The sequence below is a fragment of the Pyrus communis genome, chromosome 7 (assembly GCF_963583255.1).
Source record: "Pyrus communis chromosome 7, drPyrComm1.1, whole genome shotgun sequence".
NCBI lineage: Eukaryota > Viridiplantae > Streptophyta > Magnoliopsida > Rosales > Rosaceae > Pyrus > Pyrus communis.
In genome coordinates this window covers 27,461,957-27,488,118 of record NC_084809.1, presented here as the reverse complement: position 1 = coordinate 27,488,118, position 26,162 = coordinate 27,461,957, and the positions used below count along the sequence as shown (strand labels likewise).

The 26,162-nt window shown below is 34.2% G+C and overlaps 5 protein-coding genes and 1 long non-coding RNA gene across 6 annotated transcripts; 4 read left to right on the top strand and 2 right to left on the bottom strand.

Annotated features, from left to right (window-relative positions):
- The first annotated feature begins 1,751 nt into the window (after positions 1 to 1,751).
- On the top strand, positions 1,752 to 9,127 carry LOC137740859 (glutamate decarboxylase 1-like). Its single transcript, XM_068480665.1, has 7 exons — positions 1,752 to 1,917; positions 2,144 to 2,348; positions 6,818 to 7,018; positions 7,304 to 7,518; positions 7,692 to 7,945; positions 8,055 to 8,107; positions 8,336 to 9,127. Exons 1-7 carry the CDS (start codon positions 1,832 to 1,834, stop codon positions 8,825 to 8,827), a joined length of 1,506 nt encoding a protein of 501 aa, XP_068336766.1. The 5' UTR covers positions 1,752 to 1,831; the 3' UTR covers positions 8,828 to 9,127.
- A 538-nt stretch (positions 9,128 to 9,665) lies between these two features.
- On the top strand, positions 9,666 to 10,158 carry LOC137740861 (uncharacterized). Its single transcript, XR_011069182.1, has 3 exons — positions 9,666 to 9,795; positions 9,921 to 9,958; positions 10,078 to 10,158. It is a non-coding gene; the product is annotated as an uncharacterized lncRNA (long non-coding RNA).
- Positions 10,159 to 10,215: 57 nt separating this feature from the next.
- On the top strand, positions 10,216 to 11,088 carry LOC137740769 (isocitrate dehydrogenase [NADP], chloroplastic-like). Its single transcript, XM_068480578.1, has 5 exons — positions 10,216 to 10,288; positions 10,359 to 10,460; positions 10,607 to 10,698; positions 10,802 to 10,909; positions 11,023 to 11,088. Exons 1-5 carry the CDS (start codon positions 10,216 to 10,218, stop codon positions 11,086 to 11,088), a joined length of 441 nt encoding a protein of 146 aa, XP_068336679.1.
- Positions 11,089 to 13,687: 2,599 nt separating this feature from the next.
- LOC137739920 (glutamate decarboxylase 1) lies at positions 13,688 to 20,829 on the top strand. The gene is made up of 7 exons (XM_068479667.1): positions 13,688 to 13,876; positions 14,086 to 14,290; positions 18,587 to 18,787; positions 19,072 to 19,286; positions 19,463 to 19,716; positions 19,826 to 19,878; positions 20,109 to 20,829. The coding sequence occupies exons 1-7, from the start codon at positions 13,791 to 13,793 to the stop codon at positions 20,598 to 20,600; spliced, it is 1,506 nt and encodes a 501-aa protein (XP_068335768.1). The 5' UTR covers positions 13,688 to 13,790; the 3' UTR covers positions 20,601 to 20,829.
- Positions 20,830 to 21,550: 721 nt separating this feature from the next.
- On the bottom strand, positions 21,551 to 22,973 carry LOC137738663 (universal stress protein PHOS32-like). The gene is made up of 4 exons (XM_068478137.1): positions 22,646 to 22,973; positions 22,362 to 22,474; positions 21,959 to 22,077; positions 21,551 to 21,812 (listed from the first exon to the last, which is right to left on the bottom strand). Exons 1-4 carry the CDS (start codon positions 22,818 to 22,820, stop codon positions 21,722 to 21,724), a joined length of 498 nt encoding a protein of 165 aa, XP_068334238.1. The 5' UTR covers positions 22,821 to 22,973; the 3' UTR covers positions 21,551 to 21,721.
- Positions 22,974 to 25,202: 2,229 nt separating this feature from the next.
- LOC137740768 (microtubule-destabilizing protein 60-like) lies at positions 25,203 to 26,089 on the bottom strand. The gene is made up of 4 exons (XM_068480577.1): positions 26,012 to 26,089; positions 25,840 to 25,899; positions 25,614 to 25,708; positions 25,203 to 25,335 (listed from the first exon to the last, which is right to left on the bottom strand). The coding sequence occupies exons 1-4, from the start codon at positions 26,087 to 26,089 to the stop codon at positions 25,203 to 25,205; spliced, it is 366 nt and encodes a 121-aa protein (XP_068336678.1).
- Positions 26,090 to 26,162: the final 73 nt, after the last annotated feature.

Here is a 26,162-nt window from a genome sequence, read left to right as displayed (position 1 = left end):
AACTTTTTTAACTTGATCATTTTGCATAATTATTGTATTTCGAGAGGCAGTAGGGGAAGAAGACGGAAAGTTTCACGCGGAAACCTTTCTTAACTTATAAATTTTGCATAATTATTTTGTTAATTAATGTTATTCATACCATGTTTTTATACCATCGAAATGAATGAGAAAGACTCATCATATACCACAATCATCATTTAATTAACTAATTTTTCTTAATTATTAGTTTATTAAATAATGAACTAAATTTAAAATTTTGATTAATTCAAATAATGTGGCTGTCCACATCAAATGTCATCTAAGGTGGTATGAAAATGTGGTACAAAAATATGGTATGAATAACATTATTCGTTTCGATATAACATAGATTATTTAGTTTCCTGACTTAATCTACTATAACTAATATGAGAACTCATATAAAAAAAGAACTTCAAATATCCTCAAAATGAAAATCTTAAGCTCTGATTAACATAATTTCTCAAACTTAAAAGAGTTTTATGAAAACATAATAAACTTGGTGGTGAGTGAAATAATTAACCATTAAAAATTATTGAAACTCAACAATGAGAATCGGCGCACAAAAACGCAACTTAATAATAATTAATAAAAGAGCGAACAACAGGGGCCGAAGAAGGAAACAAAAGAAAAAACAAACAGAGAAGCTGTAAAGGTGGTGGATGAATCAAAAAGGATCCTGTCACCAACTAAGCTGCCAGAACGAGCCTGTGCATTAAGTGCACAAATTGATTTTTAATTTGAATCATGTTATTGCACAATTTCATCAATTTTGAGTTGATTTCCGGGTTTTGACTAGTTCAGTATCGAATTTTATTAAGCACATTCATAACATGTGTATAATTACTAGTTTGTAGTAATAGTAATAATAATTAAAAGAAACAAAGAATACGTTTTTTTTGGTTGTTGGAAGAATAAATAAAAAGAACGCAGACCATGTTTACTTTACACTAATGTGAGAATGAAAGAATCGAAGAACTTAGAAATAAAGAAGCTAAGTACAGGAAATTGGATTTCAAGGTAAAACTCACATGTTATGATTCAATAGGTGTCACTAAACACAGAAAAAAAAAAAAAAAGAAATGAAATAATTCATATACCCATATTCTAGTAAACGTAAGAAAGTCAAATCATATTTTTTTCAATTTCTAGTCCCTGTCAGTTAACATGCTCTTAAAATTCTTCATATTTCATCTTCTTCTCAGAAAGTCTATAACTATCAACTACTGACCCTACTCAGTTTAATGAAACAAAGAAGAGAAAAAGAAAAACCAGCCATTGATTTTGAATGGATCCTAAAGTAAAGTCCAAAGTCAAGGGCGAGGGTCACGGAGAAAAGAATAATCTTTACATCTTCTGCAATAACTTTAGGGGATGCCCTTCCTTCTAGGCTATGTATTATTTTTCATTTTTCATTTTTCTTAATAATCGAAATTATCTACATTAAGAAAAGATGGGTGGGCTCAGCTTCATAATAAGTTATCAATAATATAGTTCAAATTTAACTTTGACGAGAATCATACCTAAGATCTCTGAATGAGTCATCTACATTAAGGAAAGAGGGGAGTGCAAAAGTCTTCTTATACGAATTCAATCACCGAATTGTAGGACGAACGCACTGACCAAATGTAGGGGCTGACCTGGTAGTTTCCAACACAAATTATTTTTAATGAAACACCAATTAAGAAATTGTTTTTCCTTATAAATATCTCTCTCTGTCCTCCCCCAGTTACTACTATCCATCTTCTTCCTTCCCAAAACCCCAATCTCCCTCACAATACCACATTTACATCTCTATATCGATCTCATCACCACCATGGCTCTCTCAAGGGCTGCATCGGAGTCGGACGTCTCCATCCACTCAACCTTTGCTTCTCGATACGTCCGAACTTCTCTTCCTAGGTAATTACATCACATGAATTTCTTTATTTTGTGGTTTTTTTTTTCATCCGTGGTACTATGAATCTAAACCATATATTTTGCGAAAATATTCTTAATACAATTTAGGTTTACAGTCGGACTATATAATACAATTTTGCATGAAAACGAATTTCCCTCCCTCTACGCACATGTGCATGATTCGTACCGATTGATTTGATCGTGAGATGGATGATTTTTGATCACGAAGGTTCAAAATGGCGGAAAATTCGATCCCGAAGGAGGCAGCGTACCAGATCATAAACGATGAGCTGATGTTGGATGGGAACCCTAGGCTGAATCTGGCATCGTTCGTGACGACATGGATGGAGCCTGAGTGTGATAAACTCATGATGGCCTCCATCAACAAGAACTACGTCGACATGGATGAGTACCCTGTCACCACTGAGCTCCAGGTAACTAATTAAATTAACTCATTTCTTTTTATTTCTTTTTAAAAAGTCGCATTTTTTTTTATCAATATCATTCATCGTCAATCTGAATCCACTCCCATTTAGCAATTATTTATTATATTAAAGTAATAAGAACAGCATAAAATTTAGCACGTCTTAGTCGTGGGAGTGGGTAAGAATATGTTAACTGTAGACGCGTTAATTAGGGTTATTATCTATCATAAACAACGACTTAATCTTTTCTTAGATGTTTTAGAAGTAGATGCCATGTTTGCGACGTTGTTAATTGCGTTCGATGTTTAATAATCCACATGCTAAGGCCTGATTGGTAGTAATAGCAATATTATTTTTTAAGGTTTCTGAACTTTAGCTCAATTGGATTTTTGGTCAATAAATTAAAAGTTCGTGAGTATTGATCTCTAAATTTGTTATGATGTGGAGTAATGATCATTTTGGCTAACTTCGACAGAACTTTCATTAAATAAAGGGTTTAAGGAAACGAAAAATGAATGAAAGTTCTGACGGAATTAGCCAAAAAGAACGACTGTTTCACATTATAACAAATTCATTGACCAATACTTACCGATTTTTAATTCAAGAACTAAACTTCAAATTAGACTAAAGTTTAAGAACTATTGTTCCGATTTTCTCAAATAATGAAAAAAAATCAAAAGAAAACAAATTAAATTATAAAAAAAAAAAATTCTCCTCCAATCAAATGCCTTTTGTATGATAGGCTGATAGCCGACCGATCTATCCTTCACCATGTTACCATGCCTTCTAGGCTTCTAGTCTTCAACTAGATCTATTCTCTTTCATGTGGATCAACAAATAAGGTAAGTTCATGTGGATCAACAAATTGATTTCGATGAAGAACTCTATTTTTAGTATGTTTTTATGTATTTTACTTTCATGTTCTGTGCCATTAGATGCTATTTTTTAATTAAAATTGCCGATTTAGAGAAAGTGATAGGAGGTAATAGTTAAATATTAGGTCCCACAACCTCTCTACTTGTCAGAAAAAATAGGAAAAGGTCTTGCCGTCTTGTCGGTTGAAAAGTCTATCTTCTTCGTCTTTTTCGCATTCGTTCTTCTCTTCTTTGCCCGATTATCCCACAGAAACTTCAACGCCATAGCAGTATTGCACAAACGAATCGGTCACTATTAAAAAGAGGGGTTCAGGTAAACCACACAATGAACAATTTAATTTAATATCGAATTTATTATCTACGAGATTCGAACCTAAAATTTTTTACTTTCAAATGAACAAAAATATCATCAAACTGTATCATGAATAACGTGAATTAAATTATTTAAATAGGAATAGTGTTAGTGATATGACCGAGACCCGTGCATTATTCCAATCCAACACGCCATGCTTATAGATGTTTCAGTTTCTAGAACGACGGACTTGGACTTCAAATGTGAAGTCGATTCACCACATATACCAATGTCATGCCGTGTCAGGGGCAAGGTACCCAACAACGAAAGTAGTCTTTGTTATTGAAGAAAAAAAATGATAAATACATTCATTTTGACTTTTGCATACTTTTGTTTAATTATATTGGTTATTTTTATTTGATTTATTTAATTTGAAAGGTAAAAATCTAAAAAAGTGTGTGAGAAACTAATAAAAGTGTGTGAAAATTATCTTCTATCTCACTAAAAAAAGTTATAAATTATAAACTTAGTTTCGTGGCCAAAATATTTAGAAGAATTATTTTAAGTTGCAAAGTTATAAAAAATTGATCTTAGGACCACATGCAAGGCTTTGTGAAGTGAAAATCTTACACGAAAGTAAAAATGGATTTCTTTTAAGGAGAATGAAAAGAGCTGTTATTTTTTTTTTAAATTACGGTTGATATAACCAGTCCAAGCTATATTAAGAAAGATAATGATTTGAACTCGATAAGCAATTTATTGAATAAAAAACCTAACTACCAAAACAATTACTACTTAAAAAAAAATTATTAAAAGAAGGGAAAATGTTCAAAACTATTACAAGAATTTAGAAAATGAGAGAATTTAGAACTCAGAATGCATGTGTAGAAACTCAAAACCTTATTCACTACTTACGCGATAACAAGAGTTGACTGAGTTCTCTAGTGGTATTTAATGGATGAGGATCCTCTCCGGATGTTCTTTCTGGGGATTCTAGGAATCCTCACATCCTAGCCGTTCATCGTATATTGTGCGGTCAGTTTTTGTTATGTAATATTTATGTTTAATTTTATATAAAAAAATTCAAAATAATTTCTAACCACTTGATATACGATGAACAGTTAGAATGTGAGGATTCCTACAACTTAGATCTGGATGGAATTCAAATCCGTATTTAATATCATAAAAATTCAGATAACAGTTTTTCATTATATTTTTCAGTAATTTTCTAGTTTTAAATTAATATTTTGGCTCTGATGTTTAGCTAGTTACTTGGAAACTTGGACCACTAATTACAAATCCAGTGAAGCAAGTTGGTACTTAATAATTAATATGATATTTTGACAAAAAAAAATGATATTGAATTCTTTGGAATGAATTCTTAGCAGTGGGGTAGGGTTTCTGATGCTTGCCTCTGAGCTTTATTTTACGGTCATTAGTCAACAAGTTTGGTTGGGTGGATAAGAAAGGGCTGTCGGGCCGCCTATCACCGAAGGCCATGTGCGGCTTTGTTATGCTTTCAACTTCCACTGATTGGTCTGTGCCAAAAATTATATTCCTGGACAATACGGTTTGAGTGCATTTTTGTTCACCATCATTTAATGTGTTGTATGTTTATCATCTTATTTATCGCCGTTAGATGAGTTTAAATATTGAGATTTATGCTTATTCACTATACGAATCTCGAAATTCAAAATCATCTAATGATGATAACTAGAGCAATGAACATACACCACACTAAATGATGGTAAGCAAAAATGCTTGCATACGGTTTAGGAGAAAGGGACTCGTGTCTTTATAGTCAGACCTTATGCACATTTGGTTTTATTGATGCACCCATGAACTGCAAAACTTTCAATCAATGTGAGGACAATTTTAATTTGTTCTCCTACATTATTGTCCCAATATTTTCAGAAGTTTTGTTCAAAGAGTATATTATAAATACTTTTAAAATGACTGAATGCGAGTTTTGACAATGAAAAATATTTTTTTTCTTATGTTTGTTTTATTTTGATTTAGATTTATTTAGGGTAAACTTGATTCCAAAATAAAGCCTTTATCTTTCGATTCACATCAATGCACAAGGAGAGACACAAAGGATGAGTTGAAATGTCGAACTTTTTTTTGTTTTGAGGAAACGATATTGTAACGGAGGGGGTACACTTAGTCTCATAATGGGTTAGCAATAATGTGGTTCAAAATTTTCTTTGGAGAGAATTGAATTTAAGACCTTTCACTTACAGATGAAGAGGAATATCGTATTGCTATGTGGCAATGCCAAAATCTTGGCCAATTCGATTATAGTAGATAGATGTATAAATTATTTTTTTTTGCCTTTACTACTTTTTTATATTTTTTAATTTTTTATTGGTGTGACTACTTTTATTTTCTATTCCCTCCCCTTCTAAGAAATATAAAATCATCAGTTACGTATGTCAAAATTAATTGCACGCATGGTTTACATAGGATTTCGCTTCTCTGCCTTCCCACTTCTCATACACTTTCATCCTTTTTTATTTTGTGCGGTCACGGTCACGGTTAAGCCACGTCAACATTTATATTAATTTTTTATATAGATAATAAGACAAAAAGCAATAGTAATATAAAATGTTGATGTGATTTAACCGTAACTGCACAAATAAAAATGAATGAAAATGTATGAGAAGTGGGAGGGCAAAGAAGCCAGTCCATTTACGTAAAAATTATTCAGTCCGTTAAAACGTGTTGATGTGAAAGATATGATGCAAGAAGGAAGGACCAAACTTTCATTGACGATCGAGTATGCAGGAATCAGTTTTAAACCTGAATTAGAATTAGAATTAGAATTAGAATTAGAATCAGTCTCAGTCTCAGTCAAGAAATTTCCAAATGTTGACTGCATAGTCGTACATTTAAAGTTTCGGAAGCGAATTAGAAATTGAACAGTGAATTTTTAATTTTGTTCATCTTTTAACCAACCTCCAACTTTTAAAATTTTCAACTGCCATATTTGTAGCATTGTGTTTGTTTCTCTAAGTTAAAGTTTTGCGTATACCAACTAATGGAGGACAGCTCACAATTATACTGATTGCATTGCCTTTCGTGAGGAGAGAGAAATAAAAATCCAAGGATATATGCAATTATGACACTCATTCTGAGAATGAATGATACATTTAACCACTCCAAACGAATTTGTAATTTATTTTCTACTAATTTATAGAATTAATTTACAAACCTTATGATAAATTCTGAAAGCTAAATGGTGCACCTACAGTTAGTGCATACATGGAACTGATGTGTGTTTTGATATTATGCGCATAAAAATATGACAGAATCGGTGCGTAAACATGATAGCTCATCTGTTCAATGCACCATTGGGAGATTCAGAGGCAGCAGTTGGAGTGGGAACGGTGGGCTCTTCTGAGGCCATCATGTTGGCTGGCTTGGCATTCAAGAGGAAGTGGCAAAACAAGAGGAGAGCTGAGGGCAAACCCGTTGACAAACCCAACATTGTCACCGGAGCCAATGTCCAGGTATTCATGTAGCTATCATTAAACAATTTAGGTTATGAAGGCCACATTCTTAAACTACATTGATGAACCACGGTATGTGACATGAGTGGTTGACTTGTTGCCTTAGTTATCATGACTAGTTGGTACTCAAACATCACTTGTCGCGTAATGTAATGTGATTTAAGTACTAGTGCACAAAAAATTTGGTACTTTCAGCATTGCAATTAATCAAACTACTGTGACTCGTTCTTCCTCTGCTACATATATACTGAACTAAATAAATATATCTTGTTGTATAAATTTAAGGTGTGCTGGGAGAAGTTTGCAAGGTATTTTGAGGTGGAGTTGAAGGAGGTGAAGTTGAGGGAGGGCTACTATGTAATGGACCCTGAGAAAGCAGTGGAAATGGTTGATGAGAACACAATCTGCGTTGCTGCTATCCTCGGCTCCACCCTCAATGGTGAGTTCGAAGATGTCAAGCTCTTGAATGATCTCTTGATAGAGAAGAACAAGGAAACTGGGTATGCATCTCTATCTCTATCTCTATCTTACAAGTTCGTTGTGTAGGCGTATGTACGTACATTGTGACTTTGGTGCATTTGTACAAGATTAAGAATTGTAGTATTTTAAACTTTTATTACCAACTGATGTGACACATTATTTACTGGTTTACATCTTCTGCTTGGGTACGCAGATGGGATACTCCAATCCATGTAGACGCAGCAAGTGGTGGGTTTATTGCTCCATTTCTTTACCCAGAACTGGAATGGGATTTCCGTTTGCCCCTTGTGAAGAGCATCAACGTTAGCGGACACAAGTACGGACTTGTGTACGCAGGGATTGGATGGGTCATCTGGAGGAACACAGAAGATTTGCCGGAGGAACTCATCTTCCATATCAACTATCTTGGAGCTGACCAACCTACTTTCACCCTCAACTTCTCAAAAGGTACTTTTTTAAAAGACTTCATTAATTTAGTGATAGAATTAACAATTAATTCACTTAATTAAGTACATGTTAAACTTTCGACTGAGTATAAATGTTTTTCACAATGCAGGCTCCAGCCAAGTTATTGCTCAATATTATCAACTGATTCGCTTGGGTTTTGAGGTGAGTACACTAATAACTTCTAAATGAAATAATCATGAAAATTTTACAATTAATTATATGTACATGTCAAATGGCTAATTAATAGGACACCAATTTCCTGATAGGTCAATCTTGCATAAAATATTAATCCAATAGAAAATCATTGAGACATCTAATTGTGATCAAGTAAATATGTGCGAAAGTCTGAAACGTGATACTAATATGTTAATTCTTGTATATGTAAATCAGGGATACAGGAATGTCATGGAAAATTGTCATGAAAACATGATAGTACTAAAAGAAGGATTGGAGAAGACAGGTCGCTTCAACATAGTCTCCAAAGACGAAGGTGTACCCTTGGTGGCCTTCTCTTTGAAGGACAACCACCGCCACGACGAGTTTGAAATCTCCGACTTGCTTCGCCGCTTTGGATGGATCGTTCCGGCATACACCATGCCCCCAGACGCGCAACACATCACCGTGCTACGTGTTGTCATTAGGGAAGACTTCTCTCGCACTTTGGCGGAGCGGCTCGTGAATGACATCAAAAAAGTGTTGAGTGAACTTGACAGGCTTCCATCTAAGCTTAGCTCCAATGTGAAGGCTGCTGATGAAGACGGTGAGAAACCTGGGACGACACTTGAGAGTAAGAAGAGTGATCTGGAGAAAACAAGGGAGATCACGACAATTTGGAGGAAGTTTGTTATGGCCAGGAAGCAGAAGATGAATGTTGTTTGTTAGAAAGGTCTCCCTTTTGCTACTCTAATGAATTATTGACCTATCTTCTATGATTATGTGTGTTATGGCCATGTTAGGGTTATCTCTGCACTTGTACTATTGTCCTTACAATTCGGGTGGGAGTGAGCGTCCATTTTTGTTTGGTGTGTGACAATTTCTTTTGCTCAAGTAGTTGATGCCGGCTGCTGAGCATTTTACCCCCTTTTACTTTGTAAAAGTTAAAAAGGGGCTCCTGAGTATGTATGCTGATGACAAGACTTAATTAAATTTGCAATCAGCAAAGAACTCTGATTAAACATTTCATTGAAGTTGTTTCTTGTATTAAGTAATAATCCAATGTCGAACCCCAATTGGTCTCACAAATAACTAAAGATTACTTGGAGTACAATTAAGGAACAATTACCTAGAATCATCAATATTCAACGTTAAAAAACAAGAAGGGCGGTTCAAGCCAATGTAACAACGTAACAATCTTTTTTTTTTTTTTTAATGAATAAAGATTAAACGAGATTAGATTTTCCATAATGATCGTGTGTGAGACATCTACCCTCTCATAAAAGGAGTGAGAATCTAATACGCATGGCACACTTGTTGATTTGATTTAACTCTAACTTTACGAAACTAATACGCTTGTGTACATGGGTCGAGACTCGAAGAAATTTCACTGTACACTTGTTCATACTGTCTTTTGATATGTGGTACAGGGGACGAAATGACAAGGGTTTTCTGGAAATCCATTAAGAACAAGGTTTCTACATCTTACTCTTAAGTGCTTCACTAATACTACTTTTTGTAACTACATGCTGTTGTGATCAAGATGGTGGTTGCTTATATGATTCTTTCTCTTTGTTGTATCTGCAGCTTATTTTGCCATCTGTGGAATTAGACATCAAATACTTTGACCTTGGTCTTCCTCATCGGGATGCCACTGATGACCAGGTTACTGTTGAAAGTGCTGAGGCGACTCTCAAGTACGTTTATCGCATCTCTACTTAAGGGCCTTGGAACGGAGGAACAATGAGCGCTTAGAGTATCTTTTTGCTTCGAAATTTTATTTTGCTATTTCATTCCGCATCTCTAACACTTGGTATTTTAGGTACAATGTAGCGATCAAGTGTGCAACTATTACTCCAGGTATTCACTACTGAACAATTATACATGCATTTGTTTTCCAACTCTAGATCCTGTATTAATATTTTCAGTCGTCACCGAGAGATTGACAAAATTCATGATATTGTTGTTATAATTGACAGATGAAGCTCGTATGAAGGAGTTTAACTTGAAGAGTATGTGGAGGAGTCCCAATGGGACTATTTACGAATATTTTGAATGGTTAGCAAACTGTGAACTATACGTTTTCATCTTTTGAACAATATTCTTTTCAAATTACAATGATTGCTTTTTCTACAGGTACTGTTTTCAGAGAACCAATTATTTGCAAAAACATCCCTCGCCTTATCCCAGGTATTATAATGTCATATGGTGATTCTATAGTTTCGTCTGATTAGAACAATGCTTATTGTTTCTGTTTCAGGCTGGACAAAGCCGATATGCATTGGAAGATATGCTTTTGGTGATCAGTATCGAGCAACTGATGCAGTCACTAAAGGACCTGGGAAACTGAAATTGGTGTTTGGTAAACTTTTATCTATACTTTGATAGTATTAGATTTGTGTACAGCACTGTAGTTTAGTAGGATTATACGTGCAGAGTTTCTCTTGATAAGTGATAGTTCTTAAATTCCTTTAGTTTTTTGTCTTATTACATGATAAATGCTTGCAGCACCAGAAGGAAAGGATGAGAAGACAGAACTAGAGGTTTACAACTTCACAGGGGAGGGGGGAGTTGCATTGGCCATGTACAACACTGATGAGGTTTAATTTGTTTCTCCTTTCGTGTTTCTGTTGAAAGAATCTCTTGATTGCTGTGAGTCACTGTGTTTGTCCCTTATATTGTATATCTGTCTTGGGTATGCAGTCCATCCGTGCTTTTGCAGGGGCTTCCATGACCACAGCTTATGAGAAAAAGTGGGCTCTTTATCCTAGCACAAAAAATACTATTCTGAAGAAGTATGATGGAAGGAAGGTACGCAGATTCCTAATTTCCCTGTTTTGACAAACAAAAAAAGGATTTAAAATTTGTACGTATCATTTTCTGACCTATCTATATTTTTGTTTGTTCATGATATAAGATTCAAGGACATATTTCAAGAAGTTTATGAAGCTAACTGGAAATCAAAGTTTGAAGCTGCTGGAATATGGTAAGGAGTCGGCCATATGGTGTTGTTTGATAGTAATGGATCCTGAGGTCAAATGGTGTTGTTTTATTGACTGTATACAACCTTAGGGATTACGAAATAAGGTATCATACCTTAGGGATTACAAAATAATGAGAAAGTTTAAGTGACCGAGATGCGAAAGAAAAACTTTTGCTTTACATTTCTAGAAAGACCACCTATTTGTTCGTTTGCCAGGTTCAATACGAAAACATAAATAAGCTCTATCAAGGATTGCTAGGCATTTGGTACTGAGTTTCCTTCTCCATTTTTAGTAACAAAATGAACCGGAAGTATGACCAAACTGAGAATGAGCAATATAAACAAAGAAGGATTTGTGAAAGAGAAATAAAAGTTTCCTATGTGCATAGAAATCAATGGTAGAATAGAAAATTGCTCAAGTGGGTTGAGGACCAACCCCGTTATCTCCAAAGCCTCCGTATGGGCTTCACCTTGTACTCCGCGAAAAGGAAAGAAAATGAAAAACTCATGACGAGAGAGTGAGAGTGAACAATCAACAGAGAGAGGAAGGGGGTATAGAGGAGAGAGACGATAGACATAAGGTTTCACGCAAGAAACATTTTTAACTTAATCACTTTGCATAAGTATTGTGTTTTGATGTAATGTAAATTATTGAATTTGATGACTACTTTCCTAATATGAATGCTCATACGAAAAAAGACTCACATATCTTCAAAGTAAAGACTAACCTAGTAAGCGTAATTTCTCAAATTTAAGGATTTTTGTGAAAGCATAATAAACCTAGTTGTTGGTGAAAATTAACCACTAAACATTATTGAAACTCAACAATGAGAATCCGCACGCAAGAATGCAACTTAATAATAAAAGAGCGAACAATAAGGGCTGAAGAAGGAAACAAAAGAAAAAACAAAGAGAGAAGCTGTAAAGGTGGGGGATGAATCAAACAGGATCATGTCCCCAACTAAGCTACCAGAACGAGCCTGTGCATTAAGTGCACAAATTGATTTTTAATTTGAATCATGTCATTACACGTTTTTGATCAATTTTGACTTGATTTCCGGGTTTTGACTAGTTCAGTTTCGCAGGCAAACTGGTTCTTTCAAATTTTCCAAATCGAACTTTCCATTTTTTGGCACTACTGTTGCGGCACTCTGTGGGAGAGCTTTGAATAGCACTTCCTATTTATCTTTGAGAAATGTTTTACTCATTCTAAAAATTTTATTTTTCACTTCTTATAATTTTTTTTAAATATAGAAAATTCATAGTGTCAATAACAAATCGCTTTGTATTTTAGATAAATAATCTAAACTCTATTAACAAAATTCTCTTTGTCAACCAAAACAAAAGTGAAAAGACCAAATTTACTCAATCCACAAAATTAAAGAAAAATAACCAAAATAAAAATAATGGGGCAATTTAGTTAATTAAACACAAAATATTTTACTTTTTTTTTTTTCTAAAGCGTCACAGCGAGATAACCATATCAGTTGATCACATTTTTGCGTCCACATTTTTCTCACAAATAAATAAATTTTTAGTGACGAAATAGTTATCCAGAACCAATCATTAAAGATATGAATAGCTTCTTCAATGACGAAAAATTATTAGAAGGTCGTCACTAAAAAGCTTTAACAATCATTTTATATTTGTTCTCTTTGTAAATTTTATTTTTAAAATTTTAATAAGCACATTCATAACATGTGTACAATTGCTAGTTTTTAATAATAATAACAATAATTAAAAGAAAACAAAGAATAAGCTTTTTTTTTCTTGTTGGAAGAATAAATAAAAAAGAATTTAGGCCATGTTTACTTTATACTAATGTGAGAATGAAAGAATTGAAGAACTTACAAATAAAGAAGCTAAGTACAGAAAATCAAATGCATGTCACTAAACACAGAAAAAAAAAATTAAGAAATGAAATGATTCATATACCCATATTCTAGTAAACGTAAGAAATTCAAATCAAAATTATTGCAATTTCTAGTCCATGTCAGTTAACATGCTCTTAAAATTCTTCATATTTCATCTTCTTCTCAGAAAGTCTAACTATTGACCCTACTCAGTTTTAGGAAACAAAGAATAGAAAAGGAAAAACTAGCCACTGATTTTGAATGGATCCTAAAGGTAAAGTTCAAAACCAAGGGCGAGCGTCACCGAGAAAAGAATAATCTATACATTTCAACCTGAACTTTAGGGATGCCCTTCCTTCTAGGCTATGTATTATTATACTAATTCAATAACCATATTGTAGGACGAACGCACCGACCAAATGTAGGGGCTTACCTGGCAGTTTCCAATACAAATCATTTTTAATGAAACACCAATTAACATATGAAATTTGTTAACCACGGGAAGTGGGAAGTGGCTCAGTGGTAAGAGCGTGAATTTCAGCTCTCAAAGTACAAAAATAAAGGGAGGTCACAGTTTGAGGCTCCAAGTTGATGAGTCTGCTTGACTGTGACCAGGGAAGGCTGAAATACCTCTATTAGTCTTCCTGACCCCTGAAAATGGTAGAGAATCATGACTTGCCCTCAGTTGTCTCCCTTAAAAAAAATTGGAAAAGCATATGGAATTTGTTTTTCCTTATAAATATGTGTCTCTCTCTGTCCTCCCCCAGTTTTATACTACCATCCATCTTCTTCCTTCCCAAAACCCCAATCTCCTACACAATACCACATTTACATCTCTAGATCGATCATCACCGCCATGGCTCTCTCAAGGGCTGCGTCGGAGTCGGACGTCTCCGTCCACTCAACCTTCGCTTCTCGATACGTCCGAACTTCTCTTCCAAGGTAATTATATCACTTGAATTTCTTCATTTTGTGGTTTTTTTTTTCATCGGTAATACTGTGAATCTAGATCATATATTTTGCGAAAAAAACTCTTACTACATAATTTAGGTTTACAGTCGGACTATATAGTACAATTTTGCATGAAAACGAATTTCCCTCTACGCACATATGCATGATTCGTACCGATTGATGATTTTTTTATCATGAAGGTTCAAAATGGCGGAAAATTCGATCCCGAAGGAGGCAGCGTACCAGATCATAAACGATGAGCTGATGTTGGATGGGAACCCTAGGCTGAATCTGGCATCGTTCGTGACGACATGGATGGAGCCTGAGTGTGATAAACTCATGATGGCCTCCATCAACAAGAACTACGTCGACATGGATGAGTACCCTATCACCACTGAGCTCCAGGTAATAAATTTACTCATTTCTTTTTATTTCCTTTTAAAAAGTCGCATCTTTTTTTATCAATATTATTCATCGTCAATCCCTTCCTATTTGGATGTCATTCCTATCCCTTCTATTTGTGTTAACCCATGTCACAATTTTATATTGTTTTTTGTCTTATTATCTTTATAAAAAAAAATTAATATAAAATATTGACGTAACTTAATCGTGACCTCACAAAATAGGAGGGAATAGAAATGGCACCAAACAGGAGGGCAGACAATCTGCCTCTGAATCCACTCCCATTTAGAAATTATTTATTATATTAAAGTAATAAGAACAGCATAAAATATGGACATAATTTAGCACGTCCTAGTAGTGGAAGTGGGTAAGAATATGTTAATTGTAGACGCGTTAATTAGGGTTATTATATATCATAAACAACGACTTAATCTTTTCTTAGATGTTTTAAAAGTAGATGCCATGTTTGCGACGTTGTTAATTGCGTTCGACGTTTAATAATCCACATGCTAATGCCTGATTGGTAGTAATAGCAATATTATTTTCTGAGGATTAACTTTAGCTCAATTAAATTTTTTGATCAATAAACTAAAAATTCGTAAGTATTATATTTTAAATTTGTTATGATAAGAAGGAATAATCTTTTTAACTAATACTGTTAAAATTTTTATTAAATAAATATCCCACAACCTCTCTACTTGTCATAAAAAATAGGAAAAGGTCTTGCCGTCTTGTCAGTTGGAAAGTCTATCTTCTTCTTCTTCACATTCGTTCTTTTCTTCTTTGCCCGATTGTCCCACAGAAACTTCAAAGCCATAGCAGTGTTGCACAAACGAAACGGTCACCTAAAAGCTGCACTCAACACATGTCTTGTTTTTATTGGGCCACCTAACTTAACCAGTAAAATAGTTAATACTCAAATATTGTCCTTCATTAATTTCAACCTTCATCTGTATTCACAACCGTTGAATTAGTATAATTTTGAAGATTTTTTCTTTTTTTTTTTTTTTACTACCCCACCCCCTTTACCCACCCCGTTCATCGAACCTAGGACCTATACTACCCCACCCCTTTAACCCACACCCTCACCACTAGGCTAGCCCATATGTTGTAGTATCGAAATTATGTAGCGTGAAAGATTTTTTCTGTTTCTACATGTGTAATGCCTAAAGTGGTTTAATAAAAACACAAATAAGAAAAATGATAATAACATGGCAATCTGTAATTTGTGCGTGAGAAGGAAAAACTCGAGGTAGGTGTTTTTGTGATTTTTTATTTTGAACAAAAAAAAAAATTAATTAAATTGAAAAAGTGAAGGTATTTTTGTGAATTAAAATTTTTATTTTTTTAGTACATTGATATTTGTACACTAGAAAGAGAGGGAGTTCGGTTAAACCACACGATGAGCAAACTAATTTGATATCTAATTTACTATTTACGAAATTCGAATTTAAGACTTTTCATTTCCGAGTGAAAATGAACGCTACAGTAATACTTAGTGGCGTGAGTTAAATTATTTAAATAGGAATAGTGTTAGTGATATGACCGAGACCCGTGCATTATTCCAATCCAATTGGCCATGCTTATAGATATTTCAGTTTCTAGAACCACGGACTTGGACTTCTAATGTGGAATCGATTCGCCGCACCACATATATCAATGTCATGAAGCGTCGGACGCGAAGTACCCCAACAACGAAAATAGTCTTTGTTATTGAAGAAAAAAAATGATAAATAAATTCATTTTGGTTTTTTGCACACTTTTATTCAATCATGTTCATTATTTTTATTTAATTTATTCAATTTGAAAGTTAAAATTAAAAAAAAAAATGTGTGAAAAACTAATAAGAGTGAAAATTATTTTCTCTATAAACTTAGTTCAGTGGCCAAAATATTTAGAAGAATTATTTTAAGTTGCAAAGTTTTAAAAAAATTGCTCTTAGGACCACATGGAAGGCTTTGTGAAGTGAAAATCTTACACGAAAATAAAAATGGATTTCTTTTAATGAGAATGAGTTGTTTTTTTTTTTTTTTTTTTTAAATTACAGTTGATATTACCACTCCAAGCTATATTAAGAAAGAAAGATAATGCTTTGAACTCGATAAGCAATTTATTGAACAAAAAACATAACTACCAAAACAATTACGACTTTTAAAAAAAAATAATATTATTATTAAAAGAAGGGAAAATATTCAAAACTATTACAAGGATTTAGAAAATAAGGGAATTTAGAACTCGGAATGCATAGGTAGAAACCCAAAACCTTATTCACTACTTACGCGATAACAAGAGCTGATTGAGTTCTCAATAGTAGTGGTATTTAATGGACGAGGATCCTCTTCAGATCTTCTTTGTGGGGATCGTAGGGATCTTTACATTCTAGCCGTTTATCGTATATTGTGTGGTTAGTTTTCTTTAGGTATTATTTATGTTTAATTTTATATAAAAGAATCTAAAATAATTTATAGCCTCACGATATACGATGAATGGTTAGGATGTGAGAATCTCTAAGATCTCTACAATTTGAATTCGGATAGGATTCAAATCTGTATTTAATATCATAAAAATTCAGATAACAGTTTTTCATTATATTTTTTAGTAATTTTCTAGTTTTAAAATTAATATTTTGACTCTGATGTTTAGTTAGTTACTAGGAAACTCGGACCACTAATTACAAATCCAGAAAGGAAGTGGGTAAATATGATATTGAATTCTTTGGAATGAATTCTTAGCAGTGGGGTAGGGTTTCTGATGCTTGCCTATTAGCTTTATTTTCCTTCATATTAGTCAACAACTTTAGTTGGGAGGGACAAGAAAGGGCTGCCGTGCCGCCTATCACCAAACGCCATCTCCGGCCCTGTTATGCTTTCAACTTCCACTGATTGGTCTTTTGCCAAAAGTTATATTCCTGGACAATACGGTTTAGGAGAAAGGGACTCATGTGTTTATAGTCAGACCTTATGCACATTTGGATTTAATAATGCACTTATGAACTGCAAAATTTTAATCAATTTGAGGACAATTTTAATTTGTTCACCTACATTATTGTCCCAATATTTTCAGAAGTCTTATTCAAAGAGTATATTAGAAATACTTTTGGAATGATTGAATGCAAATTTTGATGACTAAATATATTTTTTTCCCATGTTTGTTTTGTTTTGATTTTGATTTATTTAGGGTAAACTTGATTCCAAAATAAAGCCTTTCTCTTTCGGTTCACTTCAAATGCTGACAGACACAAAAGATGAGTCAAAATGTCAAACTCTTTTTTTTTTTTTTTTTTTTTGCAAACGATTTGTAAGGAAAGGGGTGACTTTAGTCTTACAATGAGCTAACAATAATATGGTTCAAATTCGTCTTTAAAAAAAATTAAACCTAAAACCTTTCACTTACAAGTGAAGAAAAATACCTTAGTTAGATGAGGCCAATTTGATTATAGTAGGTAGATGTTTAAATTATTTTTTGTATTTACTACTTTTTTTGTTTTTTTGGTATGACCACTTTTATTTTCTATTCCCTCCCCTTCTAGGAAATATAAAATCACCAGTTACATATGTCAAGATTAACTGCCCGCATGGTTTATATAGAAATTATTCAGTCCGTTTTGTAAAACGTGTTGATGTGAAAGATTGGATGCATGTTTTGACTTTGGTCAAGAATAGGGACCAAACTTTCATTGACGATCGAGTCTGCAGGAATCAGTTTTAAAGCTGAATTAGAATTAAAATTAGAATCAGTCTCAGTCAAGAAATTTCCAAATGTTGACTGCATAGTCGCACATTTAAAGTTTCGGAATCGAATTAGAATTTGAACAGTGAATTTTTTCTTTTTGTTCATCTTTTAACCTACCTCTAATTTTTAAATTTTTCAGCTGCCATCTTTGTAGCATTGCGTTTGCTTTTCTAAGTTAAAGCTTTGCGTATACCAACTAATGGAGGACAACTCACGATTATGCTGATTGCATTGCCTTACGTGAGGAGAGAGACAAATAAAAATCGAAGGAGAAATGTTGTTGACATGCATTCTAGACAAATAAAAATCGAAAGAGAAATGTTGTTGACATGCATTCTAGAGAGATAAATAATAATCGAAGGATAAATGCAATTATGACACTCATTATGAGAATCTAAATGATACGATTAACCACTCACAATGAATTTGTAATTTGTTTTCTACTAATTTATAGAATTAATTTTACAAACCTTATGATAAATTCTGAAAGCTAAAGGGTGCACGTACAGTTAGTGCATACATGGAACTGATGTGTGTGTTGATATTGTGCGCATGAAAACATGACAGAATCGGTGCGTAAACATGATAGCTCATCTGTTCAATGCACCATTGGGAGATTCAGAGGCAGCAGTTGGAGTGGGAACGGTGGGCTCTTCTGAGGCCATCATGTTGGCTGGCTTGGCATTCAAGAGGAAGTGGCAAAACAAGAGGAGAGCTGAGGGCAAACCCGTTGACAAACCCAACATTGTCACCGGAGCCAATGTCCAGGTATTCATATAGCTGTCAGTATACAATTTATGCTACGAAGACACATTCTTAAACCACATTGATGAACCACGGTATGTGACATGGGTGGTCGACTTGTTGCCTTAGTTATAATGACTAGTTGGTACTCGAACATCACTTGTCGCGTAATGTAATGTGATTTAAGAACCAGTGCACAAAAAATTTGGTACTTTCAGCATTGCAATTAATCAAACTACTGTGACTCGTTTTTCCTCTGCTACATATATACTGAACTAAATAAATATATCTTGTTGTATAAATTTAAGGTGTGCTGGGAGAAGTTTGCAAGGTACTTTGAGGTGGAGTTGAAGGAGGTGAAGTTGAGGGAGGGCTACTATGTAATGGACCCTGAGAAAGCAGTGGAAATGGTTGATGAGAACACAATCTGCGTTGCTGCTATCCTCGGCTCCACCCTCAACGGTGAGTTCGAAAATGTGAAGCTCTTGAATGATCTCTTGATAGAGAAGAACAAGGAAACTGGGTATGCATCTCTATCTCTATCTCTATCGTACAAGTTCGTTGGTGTTGGCGTATGTACGTACATTGTGACTTTGGTGCACTTGTAGAAGATTAAGAATTGTAGTTTTCTAAACTGATATTATACCAACTGATGTGACACATTATTTACTGGTTTACATCTTCTACTTGGGTACGCAGATGGGATACTCCAATCCATGTAGACGCAGCAAGTGGTGGGTTTATTGCTCCATTTCTTTACCCAGAACTGGAATGGGATTTCCGTTTGCCCCTTGTGAAGAGCATCAACGTTAGCGGACACAAGTACGGACTTGTGTACGCAGGGATTGGATGGGTCATCTGGAGGAACAAAGAAGATTTGCCGGAGGAACTCATCTTCCATATCAACTATCTTGGAGCTGACCAACCTACTTTCACCCTCAACTTCTCAAAAGGTACTTTTTTAGAAGACTTCATTAATTTAGTGATAGAATTAATAATTAGTTCACTTAATTAAGTACATGTTAAACTTTCGACTGAGTATAAATGTTTTTCACAATGCAGGCTCCAGCCAAGTTATTGCTCAATATTATCAACTGATTCGCTTGGGTTTTGAGGTGAGTACACTAATAACTTCTAAATGAAATAATCATGAAAATTTTACCATTAATTATATGTACATGTCAAATGGCTAATAGGACACCTCCAATTTCCTGATAGACCATCTTGCATAAAATATTAATCCAATAGAAAAATCATTGAGACATCTAATTGTGATCAAGTAATTAATATGCACGAAAGTCTCAAACGTGATACTAATATGTTAATTCTTGTATATGTAAATCAGGGATACAAGAATGTCATGGAAAATTGTCGTGAAAACATGATAGTACTAAAAGAAGGATTGGAGAAGACAGGTCGCTTCAACATAGTCTCCAAAGACGAAGGTGTACCCTTGGTGGCCTTCTCTTTGAAGGATAACCATCGCCACGACGAGTTTGAAATCTCGGACTTGCTTCGCCGCTTCGGATGGATAATTCCGGCATACACCATGCCCCCGGACGCACAACACATCACCGTGCTACGTGTCGTCATTAGGGAAGACTTCTCTCGCACTTTGGCGGAGCGGCTCGTGAATGACATCAAAAAAGTGTTGAGTGAACTCGACACGCTTCCATCTAAGCTTAGCTCCAATGTGAAGGCTGCTGATGAAGATGGTGAGAAACCTGGGACGACACTTGAGAGTAAGAAGAGTGATTTGGAGAAAACAAGGGAGATCACGACAATTTGGAGGAAGTTTGTTATGGCCAGGAAGGAGAAGATGAATGTTGTTTGTTAGAAAGGTCTCCCTTTTGCTACTCTAATGAATTATTGACCTATCTTCTATGATTATGTGTGTTATGGCCATGTTAGGGTTATTTCTGTACTTGTACTATTGTCCTTACAATTCGGGTGGGAATGAGCGTCCATTTTTGTTTGGTGTGTGACAATTTCTTTTGCTCAAGTGGTTGATGCCGGCTGCTGAGCATTTTACCCCCTTTTAAATTGTAAAAGTTGAAAGGGGGCTCCTGAGTATGTATGCTGATGACAAGACTTAATTAAATTTGCAATCAGCAAAGAACTCTGATTAAACATTTCATTGAAGTTGTTTCTTGTATTAAGTAATAATCCAATGTCGAACCTCAATTGGTCTCACAAATAACTAAAGATTATTTGGAGTACAATTAAGGAACAATTACCTGGAATCATCACAAGCCAACGTAACAATCTACTTTTTTGTTTGTTTTTGTTTTAATAAATAAAGATTAAATGAGATTAAATTTTTAGTAATAATCGTATACGAGATATCTACCCTCTCATAAAAGGATTGAGAATCTACATAGTAATTCCGTCAAATAACACAATTAGATTTCTTCCCTCCACTTCCATACGAGAACAACTCATCATAATTAGATTTCCACTCCCGACACCCAGCCCACCCTAGAGTTTAAGACTGGGCCAAATCATTCAACTAATTAGGATTCTATGAAACAATAAGACAAAGGGTGATTTTCATACTTTTCTTCAAGCTTCTCACACGTCTTCATTTTCTTTTTGTCCTTAGGTTGGATAAATCATAAAAACAACGGTCATAATAGAAATGTGTAAGAAATTAATAAAAATGTGTCTTTAGCATTATTCTGATAGAATGCGTAAAGTCAAATGGAAGATATTAAATTGAATATATTTGCTTTTACAAAAATAAAAATAAAAATTGAACATCTTTGCCAAGGAGCATATATCATATCATATCATAACAAATACCCATCAATCCAAAGCCGACAGAATAAAAACATTCTATACTTAAGAAAAGGAAAGAATAAAAAACCCACAAAATACCCCCAAGCCCTAATTTCCTTGAATTTCAACACATTATAATTCACAACTACTTGTTATTATTTGAAAGAGTTCCTTTGAGATTTATGGTTTGGATGATTGCGCCCCCTTGACAACTGTAACTGGACATGAAGCATTTGTCACCACGTAGTTGCTAACACTGCCCAGCAGCACCCTGCAAATTCACCACATATTAATCATCCATTTTGTAGGAACAAAAAAATTAATCCAACGCAAAACCTTTATTTTCTCTCTTTAATTTTGTGTTTTTATGAGAAGGTGAATTAATTTAGTGGAGATAATTAGTCAAATAATGGTTACCTTTTGATAAGGCCTAATCCCCTGCTTCCAACAACAAGCGAATCAAGCTTGAGATCTAGCACAGCATCACACAACTTCTCCCCTGCATCTCCCCAGTACACCTTGGCCACAACCTTGGCCTAATCACGATCCACATACAAATTAATCACACTCTAGTTTCTAATCTAATAATTAATGTCGACGCACAAAAACTAATTTTAAAAAGTACGGCTACCAATCTACAGCATTTGGTATACAATATCAATATTTGTTTGATTATCATACCGACCGTAAGGATAGTATATACAAATTACTGTAGATTGGTACACCAATTGTTAATAGATAACTAGGATATGCAAAAGAATATGAGAAAGTATACAAAAGAATATGAAAAATGAGATTAATATGTAACAAAGTAACATACCCCTTTACTTCTTGAAACTTTATCAAGAACATCAAGCACCTCTGGATCATTAGTAAGTCCATACTGCTTTGAGACGTTACTCTCCAGTACAAGTTCTTCCAAAGGAATCAAAGCTGCAATCAAAAGCACCAAAAACCAAAAGAAATTATGTAGATGTAATTGATTTATACATACATACATATATATATATATATATAATAGATAAGTCATGAATTAAAAATAAATCATTAAGGTAACTAATGACAATTAACAAGTGTATATATGTAGAGGGAGAGACTGCGTACGTGATCCAGAGTTCTCAAACAGCTGCTTCCTGCTTGTTGCAGCTTTGGGTGGCTCAACGTGGATTAATACGATGCGATCTCCTTCTTCGATCAGATTATCGACCGCCCATCTTAGGGCCAATTTGCTTGTTGCTGAATAATCCATGCCTATTCCTACACTGCGTTCCTTCCCCATCGATCTCGCCTCCTTTCTCGCTCTCAATGATTAACTTTTCTTTTTATTTTTCTGGGTTAATCCGGCTTACCTATAAATACTTAGGTATTGGTCCTTTACTGTGGATGCTACAGCAGTAGGAGAAGGTTCTTGAAGGCTCTAGCCAGTAGCCAATTGGCGTCCTTCGTAAGGTTTACAATATTATTAATAGGAAAACAGACAGAAAAAGAAATTAGCATAAATTCTCCTGCAAGTTGGTCTTACGTGCATTATAAATACCATTTAGTCAGTGTGCGCCCACTGATTTTTGCTTTAACACGCATGGATTCTTCCTTTTTTTTATTTAGGTAAAATACTTAATTACTTGATACCCAATTTGCAGATACTTTTCTTGTAGCATTTCTAACAAGTTGGACTTGTGTAGAAGTGTTTTTAAAATGAAAAACGCTTTTAGAGATAATATCTTTTTTTTTTACCGAAAACGCTTTATAAACACCCACATAAGTTTTTTATGGAATTTATTTTTACTGAATGTGGAGGTTATTTCATTTTCAATTTAAATTGTTTTCATTTTAATAGAGCTAAATTAAGATTAAATACCAAGTTGGACACGAATTCTAAGAAAAAAAATACCAATTTCCTATGGAAAACTACCAAACAAAATCCATTCAATTTGGATTAAGCCGCATTTTGTAGCCAAGACATTAATAACCATAAATTCATTCATATATTTCCCACAGTGCACATGACCCATAGGCCACGAGCACAATCGCCGGAAAGTTTACCAAACGGTCATCACAAAATGTTTTGGTCAACCAAAATTTATTTTGCCAATCGCCGTGCGTAATTAGATATTTTTCATTTCGATTACAGGCATCAACGGTGGCATATGTCACACATGTTGATAAAAGATAAAAATAACGTTAATTTGGAGATTTGAACTCATGACCTCACAAGTAAAGCCGATGTTGGAGTCAAGTACAAGGCTCACCAATGTTATAGCATAGGGAGAGTTTTGGTTCTTTAAGTTTAAAAGTATTAATCTTTTAGGCTATTTTATGATTTTTAATTGTCACATTATACTTAGCAAATGAAAATTTTAAATCTTAAGGCTGCTTTTAAGGAAAATAGCAGCTAATAAATGTTAAATAAACTCATTACTTTAACCAATATATTATGAATAGTAATAAATTGAAACTTCCATACCACATGGTTCCTTACTTTGTATAAATTTCTTGCTTTAAATGATTACTTTTAGATTTACTATTAAAAATTTAATTTCGTAGTAATAATTTTAGCTTTGTAATTCTTGACCACGCCATTGAGTGAAACAATATCAACTTAACAACATTAATTTTACGTATATTATTACGTTTTATAATATTTATATCATCCTTCGTTAATCTTAATGAAGGTAATACATATTACAAGTGGTTTTTTGGTGTAGTGATACAAGTTGTTACTTTTCACTTTGAGATTTGGATCAAACTCCATTGAAGACATTTTTTATATCATTTTTTCTGCAAAATGAAGTGGCTGATCGCCGGAAAAGTTGGTCAGCCAGCTAGTCACCAGTCGCTAGAAAAGTTGGTAGGGATTGTGTGACAATCAAGTAACTATTTTGAATTATAGTGTAATTTTGGTTGACTTTTATCCATAGTAATTAAGTAAACTAAAAATATAGTATAATTTTGGTTGACTTTTTCACTAGAAAAATTTCTTAACAATGGTATTTGAACTAAAAACCACATAAAAATAATTGAACTGATTTAAAATTAGAATAAAATAAAATTCTTCCATATTTTCTTCCACCTTTCGCTTTCATGTTGTGTATAGCATGTATCCGATTGCTAGTGTTGTCCAGCAAAACACACAAGTCGGTTCGGCTACACCCCAGATAGCTTGTAGCAGGTCTGCCCCTAACTCATATCCATCGATTCCAATTGGGTTTTCTTTTTCACTTTCAGAAAACACGTCCTCTAGCTAGAAAAAGCCTTGAGATTTCAAGTTCATTGATCTGTCTCTTTAACATTCCATATCAACCATCTTTTGCATCCATGTTAATTTTATCATGTCAATTAATTAAGCCACAATTTTTTTGTTGTTATATATAAACCATGCGCCACGGACTCAAGAATGTGCCACAGTGAGTGTGACAAAATAGATTAGGATAGAAAAGCAAAGGAAATGCAGTGTCTTTATTCTCTAAACTGTGGAGAATCGTCACTAGCAATTCCCCCTTGAGGGTCAACTAAATTACAACTATCCAACTTTGGGATTTTAGTAACTACGCAAGAAAATTAAGGATCTGAATGAAAAAAGGCTTTTCTCACAGTATGCATGAAGCACCAAATGGGATTATGTTTTAAGGAATAATCTGTTGGTGGTACTTATTGAAATGGTCTACTTGATGGGATTCATAGCTTGAGTTGTGGGTTGGAAATTGTAGAGTTCACTGCCAGAGTTGCAGCTGAAGCCCTTGCTGCTCATCATTCGGAAACTTGGTTCTCTAGGAATTGTTAAAGGCCTGCTCGATCTGCAATGCAAGAAGATCAAAAGAAGAAGAAGAAAACAGCACAGGAATATGGTAAATTTTCAGTATATTCAGAACTCTATTACGTAATGTCACAATTTTGTTTAAATTATAGCATGTATTTACTTTTTATCATTATTACTATATACCTTAAAAATGTGAGATATTAATTATGTTCTACACCTATATTATAACATACTAAAAGTATCCCAACTACACACAAAATTACGGTTGGCTGGAGCAAAATGCTTGCACTGAGAGGATTAATAAATTGTTTTTACCTTTGCGGAATGAAAGGTCTATCGAAAAATGGCATCAATTGAGCCCTTGGAACCATCTCTTTTCTCAGTGAGCGAATCTCTTCCTCTGCTATCATCTGCTCAATTAATTTATTACAGCACTCTTCCATCAGAATCATGTTTTTGCTTCTCAAATATTTTTATATGTATGCATGTATATGTGTGTGTGTGTGTGTGTGTATACATATATATGTATATATGCCTCTACCTTCTGCAACATCTCTTCTTGTTTTCTCTGCTGCTCCAAGATACTCAGCTTGGTCGCAACCTGTTATTTGTATATCCATTAATTGATAAAACTGAAAATAAAGAGTTCCGAGAAAGGCTAAATTAAAGAGTTACGGTCAATATTTTCACGAAAAGGAAAACTGACGACTCACCATGTAGTTGAACATTGCTCGTTTGGTTGCTCTTTGTTGAGTGTGAAGTTTCACTTCTTGAGCTTTGGTATTTTCCATTGTGGGAGACTTCTGACAAGACTAGTTATTATATATATAAACAAGGTTCAGTAGTTAACATGAAAGAGGGGCA

Coding starts and splice junctions, on each gene's coding strand:
- LOC137740859 (XM_068480665.1), top strand. CDS start 1,832: ATGGCTCTCTCAAGGGCTGCATCGGAGTCGGACGTCTCCATCCACTCA. Junction 2,349..6,817: donor CTGTCACCACTGAGCTCCAG/GTAACTAATTAA, acceptor AAAATATGACAG/AATCGGTGCGTAAACATGAT. Junction 8,108..8,335: donor TGATTCGCTTGGGTTTTGAG/GTGAGTACACTA, acceptor TATGTAAATCAG/GGATACAGGAATGTCATGGA.
- LOC137740769 (XM_068480578.1), top strand. CDS start 10,216: ATGATTGCTTTTTCTACAGGTACTGTTTTCAGAGAACCAATTATTTGC. Junction 10,461..10,606: donor GAAACTGAAATTGGTGTTTG/GTAAACTTTTAT, acceptor AAATGCTTGCAG/CACCAGAAGGAAAGGATGAG. Junction 10,910..11,022: donor AGAAGTATGATGGAAGGAAG/GTACGCAGATTC, acceptor ATAAGATTCAAG/GACATATTTCAAGAAGTTTA.
- LOC137739920 (XM_068479667.1), top strand. CDS start 13,791: ATGGCTCTCTCAAGGGCTGCGTCGGAGTCGGACGTCTCCGTCCACTCA. Junction 13,877..14,085: donor GTCCGAACTTCTCTTCCAAG/GTAATTATATCA, acceptor TTTATCATGAAG/GTTCAAAATGGCGGAAAATT. Junction 18,788..19,071: donor TCACCGGAGCCAATGTCCAG/GTATTCATATAG, acceptor TATAAATTTAAG/GTGTGCTGGGAGAAGTTTGC.
- LOC137738663 (XM_068478137.1), bottom strand. CDS start 22,820: ATGGGGAAGGAACGCAGTGTAGGAATAGGCATGGATTATTCAGCAACA. Junction 22,078..22,361: donor AAGTTTCAAGAAGTAAAGGG/GTATGTTACTTT, acceptor GATCGTGATTAG/GCCAAGGTTGTGGCCAAGGT. Junction 21,813..21,958: donor GGATTAGGCCTTATCAAAAG/GTAACCATTATT, acceptor GTGAATTTGCAG/GGTGCTGCTGGGCAGTGTTA.
- LOC137740768 (XM_068480577.1), bottom strand. CDS start 26,089: ATGGAAAATACCAAAGCTCAAGAAGTGAAACTTCACACTCAACAAAGA. Junction 25,900..26,011: donor GAGCAATGTTCAACTACATG/GTGAGTCGTCAG, acceptor TACAAATAACAG/GTTGCGACCAAGCTGAGTAT. Junction 25,709..25,839: donor AAGAAGAGATGTTGCAGAAG/GTAGAGGCATAT, acceptor TTAATTGAGCAG/ATGATAGCAGAGGAAGAGAT.